This window comes from Bombina bombina, chromosome 1 (genome assembly GCF_027579735.1).
Source record: "Bombina bombina isolate aBomBom1 chromosome 1, aBomBom1.pri, whole genome shotgun sequence".
NCBI classification, from domain to species: Eukaryota; Metazoa; Chordata; class Amphibia; order Anura; family Bombinatoridae; genus Bombina; species Bombina bombina.
Genome location: NC_069499.1, coordinates 1,104,073,070 through 1,104,099,965, shown reverse-complemented (window position 1 = coordinate 1,104,099,965; position 26,896 = coordinate 1,104,073,070). Strand labels below are relative to the sequence as shown.

Sequence of the window (26,896 nt, the reverse complement as noted above, 5' to 3'; positions counted from 1 at the left end):
AGTTTTGCAAAACCAGCACAGTTATATTAATATAGTTTTTTGATTACCTTGCATCTAAGCCTCTACAGACTGCCCCTTTATCTCAGTTCTTTTGACAGACTTTAATTTTAGACAATCAATGCTGACTCCATGGGTGTGAGCACAATGTTATCTACATGGCCACTTAAGCTAGTACTGTCTAGCTGTGAAAAACTGTCAAAATGCCCTGAGATAAGAAGCAACCTTTAAGGGCTTTGAAATTAGCATATTTGCCTACCTAAGTTTAGCTTTCAACAAAGAATACCAAAAGAACAAAGTAAACTTGATTAAAAAAGTAAATTCGAACGTTGTTTAAAATTGCATGCCCTATCTGAATCATGAAAGTTTAATTTTGACTAGACTGTCACTTTAAGAAGCTAGAGTGGATCTTCAACAAGCACCTAGGCATTCTACACAGTGATTGCTCAATCAACTTAGGGCCTCGTTTATGTTTGCACCTTGTTGATAACAGCAAAGGAGATACAATAAACAATACTAAACTTACGTCCCTGAACTGCAAAACAGTACAAAATCTGTAAAGAAAGAAGATGCTCATTTTAAATGCATTGAAAATGTTTATTTTGGTGTACAGAACTTTTCAATACATTGATTACTTATTGGTAAGAAATTACTTTAATGCCACTTTTAATTATAAATATAGATTGTGGTGACTGATTAAAGTAGTGTGTATCATATTTCCATCTTAATGAGAGGAAAGTCCACTGCTTCATTCATTACTTGTGGGAATTAAGAACCTGGCCACCAGGAGGAGGCAAAGACACCCCAGCCAAAGGCTTAAATACCTCCCCCACTCCCCTCACCCCCAGTCATTCTTTGCCTTTCGTCACAGGAAGTTGGCAGAGAAGTGTCGGAAGATTCGGAGTAGTCTCTTATGGGGAGGGTAGTACTCTTCGAAATGGGACTGGAGTTTTAAGTAGCCCTGTCAGCCTCTCAGTGAGAGCATGGGTGAATGTTAGAGTCCGGAGATGCAGGGAGAGTCTTTCTGCGAACCCATCCCGACTGTGATTAACAGCTCCATTAGCAATCGGCGTTGACGAGTTTCGCTGCCTGCTTTTCTTCTCTCAAGTCCATGTCAGGAGCGAGGCTACTACCCTGTCACACTTGAAAGGCTGTGTTCCTGTTCCACGGCGTTGATTCTGGTAAGATCGTTTCATATATATATATATATATATATATATATATATATATATATATATATATATATTTGATAACGTAAGAAGACAGGTTCACAGTGTGGCTCCTTTATCTTTATAGAACCTAGGGTAATACCCTTGGAAGGGGGGTTATTGAACAGCAGGGATTTTATTGTGCATAATATTGTTTGTGTTTTATACTGCATTTGTGTGAGATGAGGCTCTGTCAGTGTGGAACAGTCAGTTCACTTAGCGAGAGATTGCGACTGGCTTTTTTTTCGCGTTTCTCTCTCAAGTGCAGGGGCGGTCCTGCATGGCACCGGGTGTGGCCTCCGTAACTTCCTCTTTCTCGACCTGCGTTCGGAGGAGACGAAAGCTGTTTCTTGTAGTCCGTGTCATAGGAGGTGGTGAGTGCCGCGGCCATTGGGATATAAAGGTGCCATTTAACTTTTTATCAAGTCCACAATAAAGACGTAAGCTATGGAGGATACTCCCTCTTTATCTAAACCTATTTACTGTGTATATTGTGAGCAGGTTCCAGTTGAACCGCCTACACAACTGCTTTGACAATATTGCTATATCTAAAAAGAATAGAATATTTAGTATGACTGAGCCGTCCACCTCTGAGGGTTCTTCGCCCCATGAGGTGCGTTCCCTGCAATCATCTCCGGTTACACAAGCAGTTCCCCAGGGCACTACTAATCCTCCCGCGGGAGGGGCCATTTGGCCGCCAAACTTCGTCAATCAGTTACAGACGGCGGTTTCTGGAGCCATTAATGCGATGCCTCGCCCTACTAAGCAGAAGGTTCTGCACTGCTATCCGTCTCAGGGGTCTTCAACTCTGTTGGATGTCTCAGATTATCCGCTGACGAGGATAACTCCCGACTTATCATAGGATGTCGCTTCTGGGTCAGAATCGACTACTTCTAAGCCTCCGTCCGTGGAGGAACCAAAATTTAAATTTAAAATGGAGCATTTGCGCTTTCTGCTGAAAGAGGTGCTTGCTACGTTGGAGGTTCCGGAACCAAAACTACGGGAGGAACCTTCGATCCCTAAGCTTGAATAGGGTTTTATGAGGACAGGGTAGTGCCCCAGGCCTTCCCCGTTCCCATCAATATGGCTAACATAATTAAGAATGAATGGGAGAAACTTGGCTCGTCCTTTTCCCCCTCTACTTCTTTTAAAAAGCTATTCCCCATTCCGGAAGCGCAGCTTGAACTGTGGGGAACCGTCCCTAAGGTGGATGGTGCTATCTCCACGCTCGCTAAGAGAACAACTATTCCGCTAGAGGATAGCTTCTCTTTCAAGAAACCCATGGATAAAAAGATGGAGTCCATGTTGCAGAAGATGTTCCAACTCACGGGGTTCATTTTTCAACTGGCAGCAGTGGTCGCTGCGGTGGCTGGTGTCGCTACCTATTGGTGTGACGCTCTATCAGCAATGGTCGAGGTGGAGACTCCCCTTGATGAGATTCTAGAACGAATTAAGGCCTTAAGGGTAGCGCATTCATTAATTTGTGATACTAACATGCAGATTATTCGCCTGAATGCTAAGGCATCAGGTTTTTCTGTTTTAGCCCGCAGGGCTCTGTGGCTAAAGTCATCGTCTGCTGACATGACTTCCAATTCTCAATTGCATTCCCTCCCGTTCAAGGGAAAAGTTTTGTTTGGCCCGGACCTGGATTCCATCATATGTACGGTCACGGGTGGCAAGGGTGCCTTCTTGCCTCAGGATAAGAAGGCTAAACCTAAGGGGTCTACTTTTCGTCCCTTTCGTTCGGACAAGTCTCAGCGCCAGCAGCCTGCCGCAAAGTCTGAGCAGTCCAAGGGATCTTGGAAACCAACTAACTCTTGGAACAATCCCAAGCAGAACAAGAAGCCAGCCAAGTCAAAGTCGGCATGAAGGGGCGGCCCCCGATCTGTCCTCAGATCATGTAGGGGGCAGACTATCTCTTTTTGCGGAGGCCTGGAGAAGAGACATTATAGACCCTTGGGTTCTGGAGGTCATAGCCCAGGGTTACAGGATAGGTTTCAAGTCATATCCGCCCAGAGGCAGGTTCCTCCTGTCAAACATATCTTCAAGGCCAGAAAAGAGAGACGCCTTCCTAGGGTGTGTGAGGGAACTCTCATTTCTCGGGGTAATCGTCCCAGTCCCTCTGGCAGAAAGAGGTCTGGGGTATTATTCAAACCTTTTCCTGGTCCCAAAGAAGGATGGCAGGTTTTTGTCAGTTCCATCGTTCAAAATGGAGACGATCAGGTCAATTTTGCCCTTGGTTCAAGAGGGGCAATTCATGACTATAGACCTGAAGGACGCTTACCTTCACGTTCCAATCCACAGGGATCACTTCAGGTTTCTAAGATTCGCCTTCCTGGACCAGCACTTCCAGTTTGTGGCCCTTGCGTTTGGTCTGGCGACTGCCCCAAGGGTCTTTACAAAGGTACTGGGAGTTCTACTTGCAGTAGTGAAAGCCAGGGGGATTGTGGTGGCACATTATCTGGACGATATCCTGGTCCAGGCTCCGTCCTACAGTCTTGCGGAGGATCACTCAAGAGCTCTTTTCCTTCTGTCCCACGCGTGGAAGATAAACAAAAGAAAGTTCATTGGTCCCCAGCAACAAGGTGGAATTCCTGGGTACGATAATATATTCTTCAGTCATGAAGATATTCATGAAGATATTCTTGACAGATCTGAGACGTTGCAAACTTGCGTCTGTGGTCAGGTGTATGGAAGTGATCGGGCTCATGGTATCCAGCATAGATGTCATTCCATTCGCCAGGTTCCATCTCAGACCTCTTCAGCTGTGCATGTTGAGACAATGGAACAGCGATCATTCAGATCTGTCTCAACAAATATCTCTGGACAGACCGGTGAGTGAGTCCCTATCCTGGTGAACCCGACCGGGTCACAGGGGACATCCTTCTTGAGACCGTCCTGGGAGATTGTGACCACAGATGCAAGTCTATCAGGATGGGGAGCTGTTTGGGGTGCCAGAAGGGCACAGGGCAGATGGACTTGAGAGGAGTCGAGTCTACCTATAAACATTCTGGAACTTCGAGCAATATTCAACGCTCTGAGGGCTTGGCCCCTCCTGGGGTCATCCAGATTCCTCTGATTCCAGTCGGACAACATTACCTCTTGGCTTACATAAACCATCAGGGGGGAACGAGAAGTTCCCTAGCCATGAGGGAAGTATCTCGGATTCTGGAATGGGCAGAGACTCACAATTGTTCGCTCTCAGCGATCTACATTCCGAGTGTGGACAACTGGGAAGCGGATTTTTTTGAGCAGACAGACGTTTCATCCTGGGGGATGGTCTCTCCATCCCAAGGTGTTTGCAGAGATCTGCAACAGATGGGGGACACCGGAGATAGGTCTCATGGCGTTTAGACTCAATTGCAATCTACCCAGATACGGGTCGCGATCTAGGGATCGTCAGGCGGAACTGATAGATGCCTTGGCGATTCCCTGGGACTTCAACCTAATTTACATATTTCCACTGTTGCCTCTTCTACCTCGTGTAGTGGCCCACATCAAGCAAGAGCAAGCTTCAGCTATTCTGATTGCTCCGTCGTGGCCGCGGAGGATATGGTTTGCGGATCTGGTGGGGATGTCACCATCTCCGCCGTGGAGGTTACCTTGTTGCAGGGATCTGCTGGTTCAGGGTCCTTTTCTACATCAAAATGTCGTTTCTCTGAGGCTGACTGCGTGGAGATTGAACGTCTAGTCTTAGCCAAGAGAGGATTTTCGGAAAGAGTGATCGACGCATCTACCAAAAGGTGTGGAAGACCTACTTGTCCTAGTGTGAGGAACGAAGATACCCCTGGCACAAGTTCAGGGTATCCAGGATTTTGGCCTTTCTCCAGGACGGTCTGGATAAGGGTCTTGCCGCTAGTTCCCTAAGGGGACAGATTTCAGCTTTATCTGTACTGTTGCATAAGAAGCTTACGGAGCTTCCTGACATTCAGTCCTTTGTTCAGGCTCTGATTAGGATCAGGCCTGTCTTTAGGAATTTGGCTGCTCCTTGCAGCTTAAACTTGGTTCTTAAGGTTTTGCAGAGGACTCTGTTTGAGCCTATGCATACGCTTGACATTAAGATTCTTTCATGGAAAGTCCTATTCCTACTGGCTATTGCATCGGCACGCAGAGTCTCTGAGTTGGCGGCCTTGCAATGTGAGCCCCCCTACTTAGTTTTTCACGCCGGTAAGGCGGTTCTTCGCACTGGATTGGGATTCCTACCCAAGGTGGTGTTGAGACGTAACATCAATCAGGAAATAGTAGTTCCTTCTCTGTGTCCTAACCCTTCTTCTTCAAAGGAAAGGTTACTTCATAATCTGGACGTGGTTCGGGCTTTGAAGTTTTATCTTCAGGCCACGACGGAGTTCAGACAGACTTCGTCCTTATTTGTTGTGTATTCAGGGAAACACATGGGGCAAAGGGCCTCTGCTACTTCTCTATCCTTTTGGTTGAGGAGTATGACCCGTCTGGCATATGAGACCGAGGATTTGCGGCTGGCTCAACTAGATTTGTCGCCTCTTCTTGGGCCATTAAGATTGAGGCCTCTATGTAGCAGATTTGTAAGGCGGCCACTTGGTCTTCCTTACATACTTTTGCAAAGTTTTATATATTTGACGTTTTTGCTTCTGCGGAAGCAGCTTTTGGGAGAAAGGTTCTGCAGGCTGTGGTGCCCTCCTTTTGCCCTCCCGTTTTTTTCATTCAGTGTCCTCTAGAGCAGTGTTTTTCAACCAGTGTGCCGTGGCAGACTAGTGTGCCGTGAGAGATCCTCAGGTGTGCCACGGCAGACTGACAACAGTGTGACATATTTTTTAAACTTTGCTTGTTTTTTACTCCCAGTGCAGGGGTAGTTTGTAGGAGGCATGGCATAACAGCACAATACATACAGTATGTGTGTGTTTGTGTGTATGTGTATATATATATGCTGTATTAGGCTACAATGTGTGATTTTTTTAAAATTTTGGGATGGTGGTGTGCCACAAGATTTTTTAATGTAAAAAAGTGTGCCACGGCAAAAAAAAGGTTAAAAATCACTGCTCTAGAGCTTGGGTATTTGTTCCCACAAGTAATGAATGAAGCAGTGGACTCTCCTCCCATTAAATTATGCTTACCTGATCATTTAATTTCCATCTGTCCCCGTCCGTTTCTCCGGTGGGCGGACCTAAATTTAATTTTATTCTTCTGGCACCATTTATACCCTGATATTTCTCCTACTGTTCCTTGTTCCCTTGGCAGAATGACTGGGGAATGAGGGTAGTGGGGGGGGGGGGTGCCTTTGCCTCCTCCTGGTGGCCAGGGTCTTAATTCCCACAAGTAATAAATGAAGCAATGGACTCTCCTCCCACAGATGGAAATGAAATGATCAGGTAAGCATAATTTATGTTTTTCCTGAATTGCAAAAACATTAAATAAATAGATGAAAATAAATCAGATCTAGTGCAGTGCCTGTTTCTGTAGTATAAAAATGTGTCATTTTAAATTTTAGAATATATGATTAGTTTTGCAGCATAGCCAGTCCAAGGCTCCACCTGCTTTTTAAAGGGACATAAAACCCAAAGTATTTATTTCATGATTCAGATAGAGAATACAAAAACACCATTCCAATTTATTTCTATTTAATTTGCTTCATTCTTCAGATATCCTTTTTTGAAGAAATAGCAATACACATGGGTGAGCTAATCACCCAAGGAAACTATGTGCAGCCACAAATCAGCAGCTACTGAGCCTATTTAGATATGATTTTCATAAAAGTATATCAAGAGAATGAAGCAAATTAGATAATAGAAGAAAATTGGAAAGTGGTTTGAAATTGCATGCTATTTCTAAATCATAAAAGAAAAAGAAATTGGTTTCATGTCCCTTTAACAAAATCATGTTACTTTTTCAGTCTGATGAGGCAGCTAAATAATACTAAATCCTCACTTGCTTGGCATATTTTAAAGTAGGAGTTATTCTACATACAAAACATTATAATGTCTAGCTCTTTTAAGTGTATGATCAAAAATGTCTGCTTTTTCTTCCCTTTTTCTTTGTTTCTCTGCATGTGTGCCTTTTTATACGGAGAAGTTAGTGTACACGTCTACCATAAAAAATAAGTCTCTTGTTCTATGGGTTTTGATTATTTAGTTAAGTTTAAAAAATAATGCTTGTTGAAAGACATAACATTTACTTATTAGATGAGAAGCCACTTGGGTGCATGTTTTTTTTTCTTACTATGTTCAAATGCATCTAAAGAGTTTGTACAATTTTCCTATAAAATATATTGCTTCTATAAAAGGAAGAGATATATTTTATAGGAAATTGAATAAACTTTATATAGATTATACAGCATGTGAAAGGACTGCTGTTTAACTGACCCAAATGCCTTTATTGCTTATCTTCTGCATCAGTATATGATCCTAGGTTGCCTAGTAACTCGTACATTGGTTGCCCAGCAACCCTGTTTCCATCCTAATCTCTAGGTGACTGTGGACCAATCTCTATCTGCTTGGCAGCTAATTAACTGTTAGACTGCCAGAGTAATATTTATCATTCTATATCAGCCCTTTACAACTCAATCATGTAAGCATTACCATCACTTCTCTTTAAAATGCCTGGGTTAGTATATATCTTATGTAAATGAATCATAAAATGATATCTTTTAATTCTGTAGCTTAAAAATATATATAATGTATGTATGAGAGAGATAAAAATGTACTGATGTTATTAAATAATAACAATAGTATTTTATATTTATATAATTAAAAGTGTGCAGGCTACAAAATAACTATATCTGAAAAACTTTCCTACATATTTTGGAAATTAACCTCACTTCAGCAGTTCAAGCTCTATAGTGCACAAAATACATGAGTAGACGAATAGATAAGGTAAATTAGGCCAAAAATATTAACGTGTATGTTTTCAATGTTGGTGTTTATACCTCTGTTTGCTAAAATGGGCAATATTTACACATGGCAACAACGGTTTCCTCCCTTTCAGATAAAAGATTTGCAGTTGGTGCTGTCAGATGCCAACGAGACTATTCAAGGGCTCCAAGATCAGCTGTCCCATGAGCGACAGCTCCGTAAGGAGGATGAGGAGGCCTATAACATGAAGGTCAACCAGGTCAGTTAGTTTAAGTCTTAGTGTCTGTTTGGCAGTATCCTGTTTGCCAATTAAATTCATGCCAAAATGTTGTGAAACGAGGTTCACTTATATCACCATGCTGTGTGATGCATTTATTTAAAGGGACATTAAACTCAAAGGGCTAGATTACGAGTTGAACGCTAATTGTTATGTGCGAGCAATAAGGGGTTTATCACTGGTGTTTGCACAAGTCAGAAGTAGTGTGCATATTACAAGTTGAAAGTAAACTCGTTCACTCAAGCGCAATTGAATTAAAAATGCGCCGGGTTATCACAATCTCAAAGCTCTGGTTAAAGGGACACTGAACCCAAATTTTTTTCTTTTGTAATTCAGAAAGAGCATGCAATTTTAAGCAAATTTCTAATTTACTCCTATTGTCAATTTTTCTTCGTTCTCTTGCTATCATTATTTGAAAAAGAAGGCATCTAAGCTTTTTTTTGGTTTCAGTACTCTAGACAGCACTTTTTTATTGGTGGATTAATTTATCCACCAATCAGCAAGGACAACCCAGGTTGTTCACCAAAAATGGGCCGGCATCTAAACTTACATTCTTGCATTTCAAATAAAGATACCAAGAGAATTAAGAAAATTTGATAATAGGAGTAAATTAGAAAGTTGCTTAAAATTTCATGCTCTATCTGAATCACGAAAGAAAAATTTTGGGTACAGTGTCCCTTTAACTGTTACGCTAGAATATCGTTTTTTAAAATCCTCTAAGGCTCTGTAATTGTTTTCAAAATAAATAACAAATAGCGCTAACACTTCAAACATTTGAATCACAATAAATATCGTAACATATATACTAGACAAATTGATAAAAATACTAACAAAAAGTATCCAATGGTATAGTCACCAAAAGAGGGCTAATGTTCAATTCCCAATATAAGATAGACCTGTTTATCCCAGGTGTCGTTCACAAAATCCTTGATGTGTAGAGGAAGCGGTTAACAGTTAAAACGCCTTTTTCTTTGAGATGCCGCTGTACAAAATCATATGGGTCTCCTGTCCATACGAAAGAGTCCTGCAGGTGTACACAAATGGGGGTGGGAGACAGCACAAACTCCAAATCAAGGTGGTATAAAACAAACAATTTATTGCACACATAAAAATTATGAGGTAATTCTCATCATGTGACAGCAGCAGATCCCAGGTGCTCATCACTCCTCCTTTATGCCAGTAGTTACTTTCCTGCCTGCACTGTTTAGGAACAGAATCTATCCAAGCAAGGAAGCACATAGATATAAAGGTCTCCCTATATGCACATGTGTATTCAGCTCTTCAGAAAGCCCGGACGTTACCAGGCAAAACGCGTTGAGCTTTTTGGAATGTCCAATCTTCCGTATCAAATTTATTTTATACACGCTGCTTGCCACAAATAGCCTTGTGCAGATCAACTCTAGCGGTAAAAGACTGGCGGAGCCGTTTAGACGTTTATGCTGTACTGGATATGTTTACATTGTGTGTATTTACCTCTGGTAAGCATAATTTTTATGTGTGCAATAAATTGTTTGTTTTATACCACCTTGATTTGGAGTTTGCGCTGTCTATGTATTTCTTTGTAGATGTCCCCCATTGCTTATTATAAAAAAGCTAGTTATCAATCCAAGATGTTTCATCTCTCACTGGCTGCGTCACACAGGAAACCCGGAGGGGGGTTAAACAAAGGCCTCAGGCATATTTGCACCGCCGCTGCAGGTCTTTTCATTCCATTACTTTTAAGTTAGAAGGATGGGCACCAAAACATTTCACATGAGGCAGCTGTCAATGCCCAATCAATATCTATTTAACTCTAAGTTGGATGGTGTCATCTGCTGATAAACAGCGGATTAACCAGCTTGCCATCACAGCATCAAAGTAATGCAGCCATCTTGGCCGCCCAGAAGCGTCCCATATATCTTTTTAACCCTTGTAATTCATTTTTTCTATATTAATATGAATCATTTTTATTAGATGGTAAATATGTATGAGTGTAACCTGTTTATTTTAATATATTTATGTTGTGTTTGGTGTAACCTTTATTTAACCCTAACTCTTTACGCGAGGACTTCAATAAAGCTAACCAGTGGCGCTAACTTGTAATAAGCACGCTTGTTAACATAGGTGCACAATATTTCATCATGCTAACATTAGCACACCACTTGTAATCTAGCCCAAAGTGGGAGAAGGATAAATATCAGGAGAGGAAAGATAGACTTGTGTATCATCAGCATATAAGTGGCACTGGAATATATATATGCGCAAGGGGCCCAAAAAAAAGCCTTGCGATACTTCTTCTAAGAGAAGCAAAGGATCAGAACTTATGCTGTTTAACAAAAATCTAAATTGGTGGGGTTTTTTAGAGATAAAAAGTGAACCAAGAGAGGGCTGTGTCTTGCATGCCAAAAGAATGTAGAATTTGTAAGGGGAGATGATGGTCAGCTGTGTAAAAAGCAGCACATAGACCCAGTAGAATAAGTAAGTAATAGTGTCCCTTTGCTTTAGTTAATAGTAGGACAAATATATGTGTTGGGTAGTACACTTGATGGCAAAAATGAGAACAACCTGCAAAATCAGTAATTAGTACAGCAGCTTGAACTGTAATGCCTGAGCAATTATTTTTTGTTTAACACAAGTACATATACCTGTATATACATATGCATATATAGATTTCTAGCACCACACAGCTCACATAATTCCAATGCCATCTCTATACTTCCACTTCGCTGTTATTCTAAACCTTCCTATCCCCTCTTAGAGGAATTAGAGTACAGTTAATAGAAAATGATGGATTCAAGGATTAAATGTACAGAAAAAGTTGTAAAGGCTAGTAGAGTGGTGCCCAGATTTCAGAGAGATGGACTATACTGCTTGATTGATTGTGATTTAGTTTGTGCATTCTTAATGTAAAGAGATTTGCGCTTGCACATATTTTACATCGCACCTACTGTGCATGCAAAATACTTTTGCTGTGACAGAATATTCTACTGTAAACCACAACTTTTAATATTCTGCTTCTGGCTGCAATGGAAATAAGAAATGATACAAGTCTATGATCTACTGTTCATCAGATAGGGTTCTGCTGGTAGAGCCTGTAATTCATTTTACTTTTTTCTTTTGTGTAATTCCACGCACGGTATCTAACTGGCTCTGAATTTTACATGAATCTGGGAAAGATGTGGAGTTACAGAACGATCAGGTGTATTTGTTTTCCTTACTTTGCAGCTGAAAGAGGATCAGCAGAAGCTGCTTTTGAGACGTGAATTTGAGCTGCAGAGTCTTGGCCTTCAGAGGAGGTTGGAACAGAAGTTCTGGAGCCAGGAGAAGAACATGCTGGTGCAGGAGACCCACCAGTTCAAGCAGAGCTTCCTGCTGCTCTTCATGAAGCTCAAGTGGTTCCTGCAGCGCTGGAAACAGGGGAAGGTCCTGAAGCCTGAGGAAGAAGACTATCTCGAGGTACCTAAAGCACACGTTTTAGCATTTACATGGCAGCTTTATTCAGATGCAAGATGCATTATCTTTGTACTCTTGATGTATGTTTATAAGTAATTAATTTAACCATAATATGTGTATTTAATAAATTAATTATTCTATACATACAGTTCCTAAATTTAGAATTAAAGAATGATTACATTGTGTTAGATTTCTGAATAATCATCAAGTATCCATATATGACCTCTTTATATATAATAAATTGTAAATGTTTTAATATATATTCTGCAGCTAATTTTTTATCTTCAAACATATTTTACCTTGATAACTGCTGGTAGAAATGTATTTTCAACTGATTTCTACATTTGCATTCCACCTCTTGCTTGAGCAGCATTCCTGAACTGTTTAGTTTGTGTTGCATCTGTAAGTTTGTAGCTTACAGATTTAGTGCAAAAGTTAAAGGGTGCTGTGCAAACCCTGGAAATCAGGGGTGCCAGTTTCTGGAAAGAGAAAACTGTTAAATTAAATGGACATTGTACTGTGAAATTGTTATCCCTTTTAAAGTGTTCCTAGTGATCAATTTGACCTGCTGAGGTGTATTAAATTGTTTAGAAATAGCTTCTTTACACATTTATTTTGTCATTTGAAATAGTTTATTCTGTCTGCTGAAACTATGACCTATGCTAAAAATATGAATACTGCTGTATTCTCTAAAACCCTTTGTAAACAAGAATCAGCTGCCCAATGCTGAATGAGAGAGAAGTATTAAAATGTTAATTACTTACGCAACTATGATTGAGTTGCTTACGCTCCACTATCTTTAGTTTGTAGAATAAAAGGCCGTAAATACTGCTGCCCTTGCTCTATCCAAGACTTGCATCTTTCCTCCTCTCTTGTCACCACCTCACTTTCCCTTTTCTAGAACTGCACCTGTTTTATAACATTAAACAAACCATTCCCCAAGCTTTTTATAGCTTCAAGGGTCCCTAAAAATACTATTATTCTGGGAAGCTTGCAACCTCTTTTTTATTATTATTATCAGCTATTTGTAGAGCGCCAGCAAATTCTGCAGCACTATTAACATATGTATGATATGCAAGGTAGCATTTATGGGAGACAAATGGGTAGAGGGCCCTGCCAAGATCTTCACTTCTGTAGATCACCTTCATGAGAGCTGATTTACAAAACAGCTAGGCTCATAGGCTTACATGATAAGGGGGTTCAAGAAGACGGCAAAACGAGAGGAACTGAGGTAAGAAAATGTTATTGTATATGGTATGCATCCCTGAACAGTAGAGTCTTTGAGTGTTTGAAACTTTGAAAACTAGGAGAGAGTTTTGTGGAGCAAGGCAGAGAGTTCCACAAGATAGGGGCCAGTCTGGAGTCCTGTTGACAGAAATTTGAAAAAGTAACAAAGGGATTGTGATTAGAGCAAAGGGGATGGGAGGGAGAGTGTCTGGAGACAAGGTCTGAGCTATAGGGGGGAGCAGTGTTATTGAGGGCCTTGAATGTCAAAGTCATGATTTTGTGTTTTATTCTGGAGGTTAGAGGAAGCCAGTGAAGGGATTATTAGAGAGCTGAGGCAGACGAGGAGAGGCATTTAAGAAAGATCAGCCTGGCAAAGACATTCATTTTGGATTGTGAAGGAGATAGAGGGCAGGTAGGAAGACTGTAGAGGATAGAGTTCCAGTAGTCAAGGGGAGAAATTATGAGAGAGTGGATTAAAATCATAGTTTATTGTATGAGGAAGTGGCAAATTTTGGAGATGGTTTTTAAAGTGGAAACGGCAGGAATTGGCCAAAGACTGGATGTGTGGGTAGTAAAAGAAACATCTGATTTAAGTTTGATGCCAAGACATAGGGCATGCAGAGTGGGTGTAATTATGTTATTATCAAAAGTTATAGACAGTTGGATGATAGAGATTTTGGAAGAAGGGGGGGGGGGAATTAGGAGCTCATTTGTTGAGAGATTTAACTTAAGGTAGTGAAAGGACAGCCAGGATGAAATATTAGAAAGATATTTAGTGATATGAGTTAGCAAGGAAGGGGAAAGGTCTGGTGCAGAGGTTTTGGGTATCATTAGCTTATAAATTATTTTGAAACTTGAGGGACTTTATTAAGTAACCTTAAGGATGAAGTATAAATTGAGAAGAGAAGGGGACAAAGGTCAGAACCCAGTGCTACCCCTACAGAAAGTGGAAAAGGGGCAGAGGATGTGTCATAGAAGGCTACACTAAAGGTATGGTCAGACAGGTAGGAGGAGAACCATAAGAGGGCGGTGTTGCAGATGCTGAAGGATTGGAGGGTTTGGAGCAAGAGAGGGTGGTCAACAGTATCAAAGGCTGCATACAGATTGCGAAGGATTAACAGAGAGAAGTGGCCTTTCGATTTTGCTAATATGTCATAAGTGACCTTAATGATTTCAGTCTGTGTGGAGTGTTGGGGATACAATACAAACTGCAATGGGTCAAGGAGGGAATTTAAAGTGAGGAAATGTGGTAAACGTGTATTTGCAAGCCTTTCCAGTAACTAGTGCATGTTTAAGGGATGAGGAAGATATACCAATACTGAGGGAGAGATTGATAATGTGTGTGAGGATTGGACTAAGAGAGAGGGAGGGCAGTATTTGTGAGGGTATTGATTTTCAGCATTTGCATGTTATAGAGTAATTTGGGGCCTCTCTAAGTAATGTGGAGCAAACACAGTTGTACACTCACTTTAATGTCTGGATTATTTTGAACAATGTTCTAGAAAACGCAACCTTTGGTCCAAGCTCAACATATTTTGTGTGAAGATCTCTGTCTGGAAATTAACATGTAATTATAATTTTTTCCTTAATGGGTAATTGAAGTGATGATTACATTTCAACTCATAACCTTGATGTTTTTTGTCAATTTAAAGCATACATTTGTTCAGATTTTGCATTTTTTTTTATTGTAAATATACCTGGTTTCGATATTGAAAGCAGACCTACCTACTTTTTTGTGTTTTTTTAACTTTTTGTTTGTTTTTTCCCCAAGAGACTCTTGTCAGTACAGCCACTCAGAAGCTAATACATTGAATGTAAGGCCACATCTTAGGTTTCATACTCATTTCCCAGGGAACAATAGTGTTACTACCTCTCATGCATAAGAGAGTCTTTCATAGAAGCAATGAGACATGATCATGTGTCTGGTAGTTTCCACCATTGATCAACGTACTTGCTTAGGTGAGATGTTCACATACTATACCTCTTGATGGGACATTAGTTGCATTAAAAAGAGGGATTTTTTTTAAAAAAAGAGTTCTTCTTAACAGCCAGTGAGCAATCAATCCTTAAAAGGCCATGCTAGTCAAAAAATGGTTTGTGTAATTTTAAGATTTTAGACTCTAGGAAAGGGTTAAACACACAGCAGATATAGCACTCTGGACTTGCAGAGCACTGTTGGTCCCAAGCGGAAAAATATGCTGATCCAATCAGCAGCACTAGTTCCACATCTGAGTAGTGCAACTAGCGCTGCTGATTGAATTAGTGGTGTCTTCTTCTCAGGACCAGCAGTGCTCTGCGAGTCCCAGGTGGTATTTCTACTATTTGTTTAAGCCCTTTGCCGAGGTTAAAAGGACAGTCTTCTCCAAAATTGTTATTGTTTAAAAAGATAAATAACGCCTTTAATACCAATTCCCAAGCTTAGCACAACCAACATTGTTATATTAACTTTTAAACCTCTAAATGTCTGCCTGTTTCTAAGCTCCTGCAGACCGTCTTTATCTCAGGGCATTTTTATAGCTTTTTGCAGCAAGACACTGCTTGTTTATGTGTGCCATATAGATAACCTTGTGCTCACTCCCTTGGAGTTATTCATGAATCAGCAATAATTAGCTAAAATGCAAGTCTGTAAATAGCACTGAGGTAAGGAGGCAGTCTGCAGAGGTTTAAATACAAGGTAATTACAACCATGTTATGTGTGCAAAATAAGGAATGGATAATAAAGGGATTATCTATCTTTTTAAACAATAATATTTTTGGAGTAGACTTTTACTTTAAACACATAGCAGCCTAGAATCAATAGTCTTAAAATGGTTTAGAGCATGTCATATTTTGACTATAATGGCCCTTTAAGGACCAGTTGTATAGACATGTTGGCTCCAAAAGAAAAAGAAAAATCTGAAGCATAGCCTTGTTTTTGTTCAAAAAATATTTTTAACGTTTCAATAGTGCTGTTTTTTTAGGGTTTATTGTCCCTTTAATAAATAATTGCACAGGTGTGCTTTTCTCTGCTCTTTGAGAAGCTGTATCATCCATGCATGGCAGTGATATTAGTCCTTGAGTGTATCATCCATGCATGGCAGTGATATTAGTCCTTGAGTGTATCATCCATGCATGGCAGTGATATTAATATTTGAGTGTATCATCCATGCATGGCAGTGATATTAATTATTGAGTGTATCATCCATGCATGGCAGTGATATTAATATTTGAGTGTATCATCCATGCATGGCAGTGATATTAATCCTTGAGTGTATCATCCATGCATGGCAGTGATATTAATTATTGAGTGTATCATCCATGCATGGCAGTGATATTAATGCTTGAGTGTATCATCCATGCATAGCAGTGATATTAATCCTTGAGTGTATCATCCATGCATGGCAGTGATATTAATCCTTGAGTGTATCATCCATGCATGGCAGTGATATTAATCCTTGAGTGTATCATCCATGCATGGCAGTGATATTAATCCTTGAGTGTATCATCCATGCATGGCAGTGATATTAATCCTTGAGTGTATCATCCATGCATGGCAGTGATATTAATCCTTGAGTGTATCATCCATGCATGGCAGTGATATTAATTATTGAGTGTATCATCCATGCATGGCAGTGATATTAATGCTTGAGTTTATCATCCATGCATAGCAGTGATATTAATCCTTGAGTGTATCATCCATGCATGGCAGTGATATTAATCCTTGAGTGTATCATCCATGCATGGCAGTGATATTAATCCTTGAGTGTATCATCCATGCATGGCAGTGATATTAATCCTTGAGTGTATCATCCATGCATGGCAGTGATATTAATCCTTGAGTGTATCATCCATGCATGGCAGTGATATTAATCCTTGAGTGTATCATCCATGCATGGCAGTGATATTAATCCTTGAGTGTATCATCCATGCATGGCAGTGATATTAATCCTTGAGTGTATCATCCATGCATGGCAGTGATATTAATCCTTGAGTGTATCATCCATGCATGGCAGTGATATTAATGCTTGAGTGTATCATCCATGCATGGCAGTGATATTAATGCTTGAGTGTATCATCCATGCATGGCAGTGATATTAATGCTTGAGTGTATCATCCATGCATGGCAGTGATATTAATGCTTGAGTGTATCATCCATGCATGGCAGTGATATTAATATTTGAGTGTATCATCCATGCATGGCAGTGATATTAATCTTTGAGTGTATCATCCATGCATGGCAGTGATATTAATATTTGAGTGTATCATCCATGCATGGCAGTGATATTAATCCTTGAGTGTATCATCCATGCATGGCAGTGATATTAATATTTGAGTGTATCATCCATGCATGGCAGTGATATTAATATTTGAGTGTATCATCCATGCATGGCAGTGATATTAATCCTTGAGTGTATCATCCATGCATGGCAGTGATATTAATCCTTGAGTGTATCATCCATGCATGGCAGTGATATTAATGCTTGAGTGTATCATCCATGCATAGCAGTGATATTAATCCTTGAGTGTATCATCCATGCATGGCAGTGATATTAATCCTTGAGTGTATCATCCATGCATGGCAGTGATATTAATCCTTGAGTGTATCATCCATGCATGGCAGTGATATTAATGCTTGAGTGTATCAACCATGCATGGCAGTGATATTAATCCTTGAGTGTATCATCCATGCATGGCAGTGATATTAATATTTGAGTGTATCATCCATGCATGGCAGTGATATTAATCCTTGAGTGTATCATCCATGCATGGCAGTGATATTAATCCTTGAGTGTATCATCCATGCATGGCAGTGATATTAATCCTTGAGTGTATCATCCATGCATGGCAGTGATATTAATATTTGAGTGTATCAACCATGCATGGCAGTGATATTAATCCTTGAGTGTATCATCCATGCATGGCAGTGATATTAATGCTTGAGTGTATCATCCATGCATGGCAGTGATATTAATCCTTGAGTGTATCATCCATGCATGGCAGTGATATTAATCCTTGAGTGTATCATCCATGCATGGCAGTGATATTAATCCTTGAGTGTATCATCCATGCATGGCAGTGATATTAATCCTTGAGTGTATCATCCATGCATGGCAGTGATATTAATCCTTGAGTGTATCATCCATGCATGGCAGTGATATTAATATTTGAGTGTATCATCCATGCATGGCAGTGATATTAATCCTTGAGTGTATCATCCATGCATGGCAGTGATATTAATATTTGAGTGTATCATCCATGCAAGGCAGTAAAATTAATCTTTGAGTAGGAAACTTTAGGAATGTACTACAATTCAGTTATTGGCCAGGGCAATATAGCTACATTGCCTGGGGCCTCCTAAAGAGGAATTTGCAAAGCAGGGTGCCAGTTTCCAAGACTCTAACCAAATATGTTAATGTTAAAACTCAATCTGAATGTGCACACTTTATTGTATGCTTTGAATTCACACAGACAGACTAGAAATCTCTTCTATTTCACTACGACAAACCGCAAACCATATTTTGTTTTATTTTTTTTCTGCAATAAAAATAATATTGCATTAGTCTAACTGCTAACTCCTTATTAGGTTACGTTAAAGAATCTTCATTAGAATGAAAAGCCCTTTATCTGTATTCTGTATAATATTATGATATAGATCAGTAGTGGACCCCCTTAAGTTTAGATGGTGTACGTATGTGATTCTTAACCCTTTTGAATAGGGACCCATATTATATACATGATCCATATTATATACAAGGCATGACCCATTTTATGTGTCATTTACTATTTACCAAAATCAATATAGCAAAATATATTCATTAGCCACCTCCGAGTGTCAGAGGTGTCAATGTATGATGTCAAAGAAATCCAGTTGCCTGTGAACTATGATCGTGTCTGTGCCATTTGTGGCACATAATATATAATATATGATAGGCTATAATTAAATATAATATTTCTAAGATATCCTTGCTTGGGACTACATATAAAGATGACTGTGAAGTGATTCATATTATGAGGTTTTTAATTAAAAGTCTGGGAAAGCTTGTGACGTATTGCTGAATAAGGGTTATCAGAATTACCCAGCAATCTAAGCATTAGCCGTAAGTAACTATAATAACTTCAGAAGCTTTTGCTGAGCTTCAGTAATTCACAAGCTCATGTGCTGCTAAGACTGGTGGTGCTTTTCTGTCTGTCATTGCACAGCTTGGCCCATCACTCCTCAGTATATGCATGAGATCTATATATAACCAGGGCTGTGTTAGCATGGGGAGGCTTATTTAGCACTCTGCAGGGTCTGGTCGGATACGATGCCTGCCGTAGGCCTTGTTCCCTGGTGTGACAGCAGCTGTTCTGGATAAAATGCAGCATGTGACCAGCTCACATACCATGCTTTGCATCTCCTTGTGCAAGGTGGCTGGGAGTTCAGCAACCTAATGCAGAATATATTCGAAGCCTGCGGCGAGGTGCTAGACTGGGCAGAGCATTCATTGCTTGACTGGAAATTGGTAAAGTGCTTTCTAATGCTCTGTCCCACTGGGAAGAAAAAGCACTACTAAGTATGGTAAACGAGTAATTCCATTGAAGAAGCAGTATGACCCAATAAATGATTAATGGTCTGCTCTAGCCCAATTTAAAGATCTGGTTGATGCGTAAATAAATATATAAACATTGCATTTTATTTTCTTCTTACAGAGAAACATGTTACAAATGACATCTAAAACCATTGATGGTTTTGTACTGGACATCTATTATAGGGACACTCAAGTCAAAATTGAAACCTTCACGATTTAGATAGAGCAGCAATTTTAGACAACTTTCTAATTTACTTCCATTAACAAAATGTGCACAGTCTTTTTATATTTACACATTTTGAGTCACCAGATCCTACTGAGCATGTGCAAGAATTCACAGACTATACGTATATGCATTTGTGATTGGCTGATGGCTGTCACATGATACAGGAGGAGTGTAAATAGACAGAACTTTTTTCAGAATAAAATCTACTACACATTTGAATTTCAGACTAAATGCTATTGTACTGTCTTTTTATAATGCATTTGGTGATTATGCAAATCTACTGTATTTACTGGTCCTTTAAAGGGACAGTCAACACCAGAATTGTTGTTGTTTAAAAAGAAAGATAATCCCTTTATTACCCATTCCCCAGTTTTGCATAACCAACACTGTTATAGAAATACACTTTTTACCTCTGTTTACCTTGTATCTATGCTTCTGGAAAGTTATTTTGACAGACTTGCATTTTAGCCAATCAGTGCTCACTCCAGGGTAACTAGCTTTCAACTAAGAATACCAAGAGAACAAAGAAAAATTGGTGATAAAAGTAAATTGGAAAATTGTTAAAAATTACATTCCCTATTTATATCATGAAAGTTGTTGTTTTTTTTTTTACTTGACTGTCCCTTTAAGTACATCTTCACTAAATGTTTGGTAAACTGTTCTGTTGTGAGAGTAAGTGTTTGCATTCCAAGCAAACTGTCTCTAAAGACAAATATAAAGTATTCTGCCACACTGCATCCCTTTAATTATTGCAAAGGGGCATGAAGCACAATTTTTTTCTTCAATGATTCAGATCGAATTTACTTCTGTTATCAAATGTTATTTGTTCTCTTGGAATGCTGTGTTGAAAAGCAGGGAGGTAACCTCAGGAACGTGCGCATGTCTGCAGCAGTTTTGCATGAATGTGATACATTTGCAAGAGCACTACATGGCAAAAGTTTTTCCTGACATGCGCCCACTACTTACCTAGATATCTTTTCAACAAAAAATACAATAAAGAACAAAGCAAATTAATAATAGAAGTAGACTGGAAACATTTTTAAAGTCATATGCTCTGTCTGAATCATATTTTGGGTTTCATGTCCCTTTAAGTCATCTCTCTTGCACCTTGCAGCCTTTATTTGCTCTCATACACTACTGAATGTGTGAAGCTGGAGGTGGGCAGTGTTGTGCAGGATAACAAGTAGGTTTTTTGTTTTTCATCCAAGTAAAACCCAAAGTCGTGTAACATTTGTTTGTTTTCACTATATAAACATATGTTTTCCATTTCCCACTCATTAGGGATATTTGTATAGAATATATTTCACACTGAGAGACAGAGAACTGCAGACTGCAAGAACAAACTCATTTTAAATTAACTTTAAGTGTTTGCTTTAATCACTCAATGTTATATTCAAAATGAATGGTCTGGGCAGCAATTAAATCTGTAGGTTGAGTGTATTCCGCCTAAGCACAGAAGCAGGAAATGCCACGGAGTGTGGGAGGAGGATGATCCACATGCAATAACCCACATAAATGGTATAGTTAAATGATTATGCATTTAACTGCTATATCATTTCCAGAATGCTACAGGAAATCCATGAGTGTATATAGCTGTATTATTATTATTATTATACCATTTAAACCATTTGTTTCTTATTGTTGCTCTATTCTCAATTAATTCATCTTGTGTCTAATATCACTGTTTAATAATTGGCACAACCAGACCCACTCATAATTTAGACTGTATTTCCCTCTGTCACCATCTGAAGTGGGGAGGATTTGTAGAATTGCCTTACATGTTACTGAATAAACTCCATTCTCCTGGCTGGAGAGATCTTTGAATTTTTAGTTAAAGGGACAGTTTACTCAAAAATGTTCTCCCCTTTAATTTGTTCCCAATGATCCACTTTACCTGCTGGAGTGTATTACATTGTTTACAAGCAGCTCCTTTACCCTTATATCAGCATTTGAAATAGTTGATTTAGCATGTGGTATCCCCACCTATTCTGAAAGTTTGTGGCCGCAGGTCCAAGCTATAGATAAGCTTTGTAAACACAGTCAGCAGAAGAAATTACACCCCCAGTGGGATATAGCAGAGATAAGGTAATAAAATGTTGATTTTCCATTGTTCTCTCCATGTACTGGTGATTGTTTTATGGACAGATATAAGATAAAGAAGCAGGTATATGTGCACAATGTGATACAGTAATGAGATCTGATTATACTTACAAGCTCAACCCATTTTATTAGGTTGTGACTTCAAAACACAAAATCAGAGCTTTAAAATACAAAAATAAACCTTAAAAAGCTAATTTTCATACATTTTTTACACTGCAGTTGGTAATAAAAGCAATTGTAAACGCATTAAGGGAAAAACTATTTTACAGTATACTGTCCCTTTAATAGTGAGGGCTGCCTGCTATTTCTTCCATATTCCATCTTCCATTTGTTAAAGAGATATTAAAGGACCACTAAACACAAAGGCATAATAAAAAGACAATGCAAAATCACTTTGAATTTCAAATGAGTAGTAGGTTTTTTTCTTTCCTAATGCATCATGAGACAGCCATCAGCCAATCACAAAATGCATATACGTATATCCTGTGAATCTTGCACATGCTCAGTAGGATCTGGTGCCTCTGCATATAAAAAAAATGTGCACATTTGGATAATGGAAATGGTTTAAAATTGTGGGCTCTTTCTGAGTCATAAAAGTTTAATTTTTACTTGACTGTCCCTTTAAGCAGTATGAGATTGTAATATAAAACGTTTATTATGTGAAACCTTTAAAGGGACAGTCTAGTCAAAATTAAACTTTCATTATTCAGATAGGACATGTAATTTTAATCAACTTTGCAATTTACTTTTATCATCAAATTTGCTTTTTACTCTTAGTATTCTTAGTTGAAACTAAACATAGGTAGGCTCATATGCTAATTTCTAAACTCTTGAGGGCTGCCTCTTATCACAGGCTTTTTAAATTCCTTTTCAACACAAAGAGACAGAAAGTACACGGGGGCCATATAGATAACACTGTGTTCAGGCACAGAAAGTTATTTAAGATCTAGCACAAAACAATGCTAAATTTAAGACAATAGATAATAAACAGTCACAGTCATGTGATCAGGGGGCTGGAAGAAGGTTCCTAGATACAAGGTAATCACAAAGGTAAAAAGTACATTAATATAACTGTGTTGGTTATGCAAAACTGGGGAATGGGTAATAAAGGGATTATCTATCTTTTAAAACAATACCAATTGTATGGTAGACTGTCTCTTTAAATATACTTTCATTGTTTATTTGTGTCCCTATTTCCTGTATTTTGTTGTTTTTTGAAATTCAACTGAGTTTCTATAAAGTAATGAGCACCTTAAAGTTTAAACTATCTTAAAGGGACATGAAACCCCGACATTTTCTTTCATGATTCAGATATATAATACGATTTTAAACAACTTTCCCATTTAGTTCTATTATCAAATTTGCTCCATTCTCTTTGTATCTTTTATTGAAGAAACAGCAGTGCACATGGGTGAGCCAATAACATGAGGCATATACAGTATGTGCAGCCACCACTCAGAAGCTTCTGAGCCTACCTAGGTATGCTTTTAAACAAACAATACAAAGAGAATTAAACAAATTAGATTACATAAGTAAATTGGAAAGTTGTTTAAATTTAAATGGTATATCTGAAACATGAAAGAAACAAATTTGCTATCCTATCCCTTTAAGTTTTCCCCTTATCTATTCCTCCTGCTGAGGGGCAATAAGGGATAGATATAAAACAGGCAATAAAAAGTATGTGCAAACAAGGCTGTGTGAAGCATCAGATTTTTAAAGTAATTATGTAACGGGGTTTCCGTGCAACCTTGTTTGCACAATCTTTTTTTATTGTCTGTTTTATATCTGCCCCTAATTGTCCTCAGTGGGAATGATGGATAAGGGGAAGTTTAAATGTGGCAGTGTCCATTACTTTATGGAAACTAAAACACTTTATTAAAACTAAACCCTTACTTATAGCTTCAATATTAAAATAACTAATGTAATTGTAAAAACATACACCTACATACTATCTTAAGGCTAATCTTTGCTTTAGGTCTAGCATGTATTTACCTTTAATATCCCTTTAACAGATAACCCAGTAAAGCTGAAGATAACACATAATTGACTGAAAGCTAAGCAAAGGAAATCAGCCTTTGTGCATAATTACTAGCAATGAAAACAAAAACCAGGGAATGTAGTCTGATAATATAATGCTGGGTATGTAGGTGTCTTGATGCTGTCTGGAAGTTATTTACTGTTGCATTTTGTGGTGTTTTTTGGAGCTTCTTCAGATAAATAAATGGCTAAAGCATAATGCAGTGGTTTTCCTATTGTCTTCTAGTAAATCCGTTTAACAATGGAGGCTAAAAACCTATAACCCCTTCCATGAAATTACATTCCCAGCTAGCCTGAGATGTGGACCTTTCATGTCACTGTGCTTTCTGTTTAGACAGCTTGTCACTGTAAAATTCCTTCCTACAACTAGTGTGCTAAACTTGTGATTGTAAGGAAAGCAAGTGGTTTTTATTGTATACAAAGCAGAAATTACAATGTCTATAATGCAGATTTTAGCCCTTTTTTATAATCTGGTCTTTTATTTCTTTAGGTAAACAGTGTGAAAGAATTATACCTGCTGATTGAACAAGAAGAGCTGAATCCTCAGCCCACTGACTATAAGCTCTCTGAAGGAGACTGGCCTCAGAATATGGTAAGGAACGGTCTGGTTCCGAGAGGTGACGCATTCTTCTAATACTGGGCCACTTCTCTCTCATGGTTTTGGCAGCTCAGTTGTTCATACTAATTGTTTTGATGCTTTGGTTTGCAGAGTAGAGAATCAATGAAAATCCTGTCCGATGTTAAGGGAATTCTGAAAGATTTCTGCAACCAGTTACAGGAGGAGAGAAGGGGAATGAACGAGCTCCAGCAGCAGTTTGCCAAGGCAAAGTCAGCTTGGGAAATGGAGAGGACAGAACTCAAGGTTAGTTTATGGAGGGTTAGTGTCTCAGAGTTTGGGTAATACGTCTTTATAGGCCAGGTTCACCCCTGAACAATACCCAGAGCTGACAGAAAAGCTTTACAATGCGTATGCTGATTTTAAATGATAGAACATTTAATGTAGAGCGGGTTTGTTTAGATCATAAACGATCACAAACTCACAAACGATGCTCACAAACGATGCTGTGAATTGTTCTTCAAATGGGATTCTGTTGTCCATTATGATATTAAGTATGTAATTCTGAAATCTGTTCCTCCCTCTTGCTCTGTAGAACACTATGGGTATTTATTTGTTCTAAACTCATTCTATGAGTGTATCATGTTTGTAATTATAATATTTATTAGCACTGGTTTCAGTATCCATCTCTGACTAGTTGCCAGGAAGGCTTCAGTAGACACAAACTGGCTGAGGGCTTAAAATGTATTATTTCTCTAATCCCATAAAACATGGGAGCTCAAGTAAGCTCAGCTAAACACATTCGCCCTCTCACTAGGCAAATTTGGTTTATGCACAATAAAATACAATTCAATAACACTCTGAATTTCAAATAAGCTGTAGATTTGTTTTGATGTTTCAGTTTCCTTCCATTTCCCTGTCTCCTGTATCATGTGACAGCCATCAACATATACTATAAACTCTTTCACATGCTTAGTGTGCCTCAAAGTGTACACATAAAAAGTCTGTGCACAATTTAATAATGGTGGTAACTTGGAAAGCTTTTTTTTTTTTAAATTGCATGTTCTAACTGAATGTGTTGATGATCAGAATAATACGTACAGCTGATAATCCTGTATCCCAGTAGCCATCAAAATAGTGACAAGAAAAGGGAACAGGATGAGAATGCGTTAAGTTATTAAATATTAACAGACAGGGATAAAACCAGAGTGGTGAATGAGAAACGAAAGAGAAATGTAGAAAGACTGAGATAGTAAAATAATATGGGTTAATCATGAGATAATGGCAAGTTAGGTTGGGAGAGTTAGTTAGGCCAGGGTTGCAAGAGCAGCACTGTGGAAATACGGCAGCTTCTTGGCATACGGCAGAGCCCAAAAACAGTGGTGTTTGTGAGGTTATTGCTTTAGATTTGAGCATTTTACTTGAGATAAAAGCTGACAGGTTGAGCAAATTCAACCTTTTAAATAATGCATAGAATAAGCTATACTCTGTGGGAAAATGTGCGAGTGTCAAGATTGTAACTTGTTAAATGTAATTAACACCTTTAGGAGATATGTTTTAATTATGTGATAAAGCAGAAAAAAATATCTTTGGAAACAAAAGAGGTGGGGGTGGCGGCGTAGGTAACGTTTAACTCTCTCAGTGAGAGCCTTATATTAAAAACCTTGCTGATCAAGTGAGATGTTTTAAAGGGATACTAAACCCATTTTCTCCAACATAGGTGTGTCCGGTCCACGGCGTCATCCTTACTTGTGGGATATTCTCTTCCCCAACAGGAAATGGCAAAGAGCCCAGCAAAGCTGGTCACATGATCCCTCCTAGGCTCCGCCTACCCCAGTCATTCTCTTTGCCGTTGTACAGGCAACATCTCCACGGAGATGGCTTAGAGTTTTTTAGTGTTTAACTGTAGTTTTTATTATTCAATCAAGAGTTTGTTATTTTGAAATAGTGCTGGTATGTACTATTTACTCAGAAACAGAAAAGAGATGAAGATTTCTGTTTGTATGAGGAAAATGATTTTAGCAACCGTCACTAAAATCCATGGCTGTTCCACACAGGACTGTTGAGAGCAATTAACTTCAGTTGGGGGAACAGTGTGCAGTCTCTCGCTGCTTGAGGTATGACACATTCTAACAAGACGATGTAATGCTGGAAGCTGTCATTTTCCCTATGGGATCCGGTAAGCCATGTTTATTACGATCGTAAATAAGGGCTTCACAAGGGCTTATTAAGACTGTAGACTTTTTTTGGGCTAAATCGATTCATTATTAACACATATTTAGCCTTGAGGAATCATTTTATCTGGGTATTTTGATATATTGATATCGGCAGGCACTGTATTAGACACCTTATTCTTTAGGGGCTTTCCCAAAGCATAAGCAGAGCCTCATTTTCGCGCCGGTGTTGCGCACTTGTTTTTGAGAGGCATGGCATGCAGTCGCATGTGAGAGGAGCTCTGATACTT

At 38.9% G+C, this 26,896-nt stretch overlaps 1 protein-coding gene across 1 annotated transcript in view; it reads left to right on the top strand.

Annotated features, from left to right (window-relative positions):
* SOGA1 (suppressor of glucose, autophagy associated 1) overlaps positions 1–26,896 on the top strand; it is a 188,729-nt gene that overhangs the window by 85,622 nt on the left and 76,211 nt on the right. The window contains exons 7-10 of the mRNA XM_053697193.1: positions 8,163–8,288; positions 11,511–11,741; positions 24,367–24,468; positions 24,586–24,738. Of these exons, the coding sequence (XP_053553168.1) occupies positions 8,163–8,288; positions 11,511–11,741; positions 24,367–24,468; positions 24,586–24,738 (612 nt within the window). The remainder of the gene's footprint in view (positions 1–8,162; positions 8,289–11,510; positions 11,742–24,366; positions 24,469–24,585; positions 24,739–26,896) is intronic.